The 4,623-nt window shown below is 53.3% G+C and overlaps 1 protein-coding gene across 1 annotated transcript in view; it reads left to right on the forward strand.

The window, feature by feature from the left end:
* The first annotated feature begins 812 nt into the window (after positions 1–812).
* The window catches only part of pex10 (peroxisomal biogenesis factor 10), a 10,047-nt gene continuing 6,236 nt past the window's right edge, over positions 813–4,623 (forward strand). The window contains exons 1-4 of the mRNA XM_055166312.1: positions 813–1,092; positions 2,524–2,604; positions 3,426–3,613; positions 4,278–4,499. Of these exons, the coding sequence (XP_055022287.1) occupies positions 981–1,092; positions 2,524–2,604; positions 3,426–3,613; positions 4,278–4,499 (603 nt within the window). The 5' untranslated portion in view covers positions 813–980. The remainder of the gene's footprint in view (positions 1,093–2,523; positions 2,605–3,425; positions 3,614–4,277; positions 4,500–4,623) is intronic.

Genomic DNA, 4,623 nt, shown 5'->3' on the forward strand with positions numbered 1-4,623 from the left:
AAATACAGTTGTAAATTTTGTACAAATCTTTTTTTTGTATTGACTGAATTTTAAATAAATCAGTGAGCAGTGTTCCCACGTCATCTGAAAAAATCATGCACCGTCACAAACGCTCCACCAGGGGGCACCGATTTAAAAGCCTAGAGTCAAAAACCAACCTTTTTTTTTTTTTTTTTTTTTTTGGAGCTTTTCAGACCATCTCTGTGTAACTGTACAAATGTTGCCAATCTGCACCATCAGGTCTAAATCAGGACTAAACCAGGGCTAAATAAGGTCTAAACCAGGACTATATCAGGTCTAAATCAGGATTAAACCAGGACTAAAGCAGGTCTAAACAAGGATTAAAGCAGGTCTAAATCCGGACTAAACCAGGAATATATCAGGTCTAAACCAGGACTAAACCAGGTCTAATACCAGGACAAAACAAGGACTCTATCGGATCTGAACTAGGACACTATCAGGACTAAACCAGGACTGCATCAGATCTAAACTAGAACTAAACCAGTTCCAAACCAGGACAAAACTAGGACTAAACCAGATGTAAACCAGGACTGTATCCGGTCTAAACCAGGTCTAAACTAGGTCTAAACCAGGACTGTATCAGGTCTAAACCAGGTCTAAACCAGGACAATACCGGATCTAAACCAGGTCTAAACAAGGACTAAACCAGATCTAAACCAGGTCTAAACCTCTGACTCTCTCACGTCACATTCACACTCGCTTATTTGGCTGAAGTGTTTTATTTTGAAAGTCCAGGTGAAGGTCACATGAGTTTCCTGTGTGTTTCCGCTCTTTCGCCACACGGGGGCGCCCGCCGCAGCGCCGCCACTTCCTGTGTCCGCGGGTTTGTTTACAACTGTCACATTTTTCTCAATGAACTTTCCCCAAGACGAGAAGGTTTTATATTTTTCACTTTTGTGCGCCCCGCTGCGGACGTGTGCGGTGCGAGCGGAGATGCGGAGGGAGTGTAGCCGCGGAACATGCCTCTGATCCCCGCGAACCAGTCCCAGCTCATCCGCTCGAGCCAAAAGGACGAGTTTTACCGAAGTGTCCTGAGAAACAACGTCAACGAGGCTTTTCAGAGCGCGGCAGGTGAGAAGGACATGAACAGCCCAGTGTCCTCTAGTGTGTCCCCCAGTGTGTCCCCCAGTGTCCCTCAGTGTCCCCCCAAGTGTGTCCCCCCAGTGTCCCTCTGTCCCCCCAGTGTGTCCCCCAGTGTCCTCTAGTGTGTCCCCCCAGTGTGTGTCCCCCAGTGTCCCTCTGTCCCAGTGTGTCCCCCCAGTGTCCCTCTGTCCCCAGTGTGTCCCCCCAGTGTCCCTCTGTCCCAGTGTGTCCCCCCAGTGTCCCCTCTGTCCCCCCAGTGTGTCCCCCAGTGTGTCCTCTAGTGTGTCCCCCCAGTGTGTCCCCCAGTGTCCTCTAGTGTGTCCCCCCAGTGTGTCCCCCCAGTGTCCCCAGTGTGTCCCCAGTGTCCCTCTGTCCCAGTGTGTCCCCCCAGTGTCCCTCAGTGTCCCCAGTGTCTGTCCCAGTGTGTCCCCAGTGTGTACCCCAGTGTCCTCTAGTGTCCCTCTGTCCCCGTGTCTCTCTTAGTGTGTCCCCCACTGTCCTCTAGTGTCCCCCAGTGTCCTCTAGTGTCCCTCTGTCTCCGTGTGTCCTCTAGTGTCCCTCTGTCCACGTGTCCCCCAGTGTCCTCTAGTGTCCCTCTGTCTCCTGTGTGTGTCCTCTAGTGTCCCTCTGTCCACGTGTGTCCTCTAGTGTCCCTCTGTCCACGTGTCCCCCAGTGTCCTCTAGTGTCCCTCTGTCCCCTCCGTGTGTCCTCTAGTGTCCCTCTGTCCACGTGTGTCCTCTAGTGTCCCTCTGTCTCCGTGTGTCCTCTAGTGTCCCTCTGTCCACGTGTGTCCTCTAGTGTCCCTCTGTCCACGTGTGTCCCCCAGTGTCCCCGTGTGTCCCTCTGTTCCCATGGATTTAACCAAAACCAGGAATCTGACCCAGTTTTATACAAGACGTGTCCCAAGTGTCTCTATTTTTTTTTTTAATAGACCAGGACTAAAGGACTAAACAAGGACTTAACCAGGTCTTAACCAGGTCTTAACCACGTCTTCATCAGGTCTAAACCAGGACTATATCAGGTCTAAACCAGGTCTAAACTAGAACTAAACCAGGTCTAAACCAGGACTATACCAGATCTAAACCAGGACTAAACCAGGACAAAACTAGGACTAAACCAGATCTAAACCAGGACTAAACCGATCTCCACCAGCAGTATGAGGGACACATGTTGTTTTAATTTTGCCAAAATACAAAACTCTGAGCTTGAAAATGAGCGACACAAACTTCCTCAGGTGTTTACTGATCCACACGTGACTCGACAATGGACAATGTTTCGTTCTTTTCACACATTTATTTTTCCCAGCTGTTCAATTCCCAACCTCTGTGTCCGTGTTTGTTTGAAAACTTTCTCCCTCTTTTCCGTTTCCCTGTGACGTCGTGTTTACTTCATTTGTTCCGTGTCCCTCTGGTCTTCAGGCTCCAGGCGATGGCTCTTCTGGAGGAGGGAGGTGCAGCTGCTCACGGACTTGGCCTATTACACCCTGACCACCGTCTCAGGTGAGCGCAGCCCCTCGAGTGTCCACCAGGGGCAGCACAGAGTCTGTGAGCGCAGAGCCTCGAGTGTCCACCAGGGGGAGCACAGAGTCTGTGAGCGCAGAGCCCTCGAGTGTCCACCAGGGGGAGCACGGAGTCTGTGTGGGATTAAAGCTCCAGTATCACACAAACCTGACTCATGTGACCTTTAAACCAGGTTCTAATGTTTTAAGTTCTAAAGTTCCTGGTCACACACAGAGCTGGAGTTGTGTTTGTTTCATTCACATGTTTGAGTAAATCTTTATTATTTGTCTGTTGCATCTACAAAGCTCCAAACACTCTGTTCCACCTTATGATGTCATTCAGTAGAGACTGACAATTCCAGTATCACCACATGGACTTAAACCAGGACTAAAACTAGAACTAACACTAGGACTAACAGGACTAAACCAGGACTAAACCAGGACTAAAACCAGGACTAAACCAGGACTAAAACAGGACTAAACCAGGACTAAAACTAGAACTAACACTAGGACTAAACTAGGACTAAACCAGGACTAAAACCAGGACTAAACCAGGACTAAAACAGGACTAAACCAGGACTAAAACTAGAACTAACACTAGGACTAAACTAGGACTAAACCAGGACTAAAACCAGGACTAAACCAGGACTAAAACAGGACTAAACCAGGACTAAAACAGGACTAAACCAAGTCTAAACCAGGACTTAAACAGGACTATACCAGGACTAAACCAGGACTAAACCAGGACTAAACCAAGTCTAAACCAGCCTCTTCCCCTGTGCCCTCTGTGTGCCCGCTCTGCGCCCGCTCTTCCCCTGGCAGGTTACCAGACTCTGGGTGAAGAGTACGTGCAGGTCCTCCAGGTGGACCCGTCCCAGCGCCGGGTCCCGTCTGTGGGCAGGAGAGTCGGGTTCGTGCTGTGCCACAGCCTGGTGCCCTACCTGCTGGAGCGGGTACTGCAGTGTGTGGAGAGAGAACTGGACCAGGACGACAGCTCGCCCCCGCGCCAGGTACCAGAGGGCACAGAGGAGGAGAGGAGGGCACAGAGGAGGGGAGAGGAGAGAGGAGAGGGCACAGAGGAGGAGGAGAGGAGGGCACAGAGGAGGAGGAGAGGAGAGCACAGAGAGGAGGAGAGGAGGGCACAGAGAGGAGGAGAGGAGGGAGGCACAGAGGAGGAGGAGAGGGAGAGGAGGCACAGAGAGGAGAGGAGGAGGAGGAGGAGAGGGCACAGAGGAGGAGGAGGAGAGAGAGGCACAGAGGAGAGGAGAGAGGAGGGCACAGAGGAGGAGGAGAGGAGGGCACAGAGGAGGAGGAGAGGAGGGCACAGAGGAGGAGGAGAGGAGGGCACAGAGGAGGAGGAGGAGGAGGAGAGGAGGAGGAGGAGGAGAGGGCACAGAGGAGGAGAGAGGAGGGCACAGAGGAGGAGGAGAGGAGGGCACAGAGGAGGAGGAGAGGGCACAGAGAGGAGGGAGAGAGGGCACAGAGGAGGAGGAGAGGAGGGCACACGAGGAGGAGGAGAGGAGAGGAGAGGAGAGAGAGAGGAGAGGGCACAGAGGAGGAGGGAGGAGGGCACAGAGGAGGAGGAGGGCACAGAGGAGGAGGTGAGGAGGGCACATAGAGTCGAGGGCGCAGAGTCGCTCAGTTGTTGTAGAATCTTTGACCCCGTGTGCCCAGGTGCCGTCCGGGGCGTGGTCTTTGTGGTCTTTGGAGGCGTGTCTTCGGGGCTGTGTGCGGCGGGCAGTGGGCGCCCTGACCCCCGCCCAGAGGAGCGTCTGTGCCCCGGCCGTGCCCGCGCTCCAGCAGCTCCTCGACCTCCTCCACCGCTTCCACACGGCGCTGTTCTACCTCACGGGAAACTTCTACCACCTGTCCAGACGAGCGGCGGGCGTCAGCTACGTGAGTGTGTCAGGTCCCTCCCCGTGTGTGTCAGGTCCCTCCCCGTGTGTGTCAGGTCCCTCCCCGTGTGTGTCAGGTCCCTCCTCGTGTGTGTCAGGTCCCTCCTCGTGTGTGTCTCCCCTGT

Source organism: Boleophthalmus pectinirostris, unplaced genomic scaffold (genome assembly GCF_026225935.1).
Source record: "Boleophthalmus pectinirostris isolate CB_2022bp ecotype Guang Dong unplaced genomic scaffold, ASM2622593v1 HiC_scaffold_8, whole genome shotgun sequence".
Lineage (NCBI taxonomy): Eukaryota > Metazoa > Chordata > Actinopteri > Gobiiformes > Gobiidae > Boleophthalmus > Boleophthalmus pectinirostris.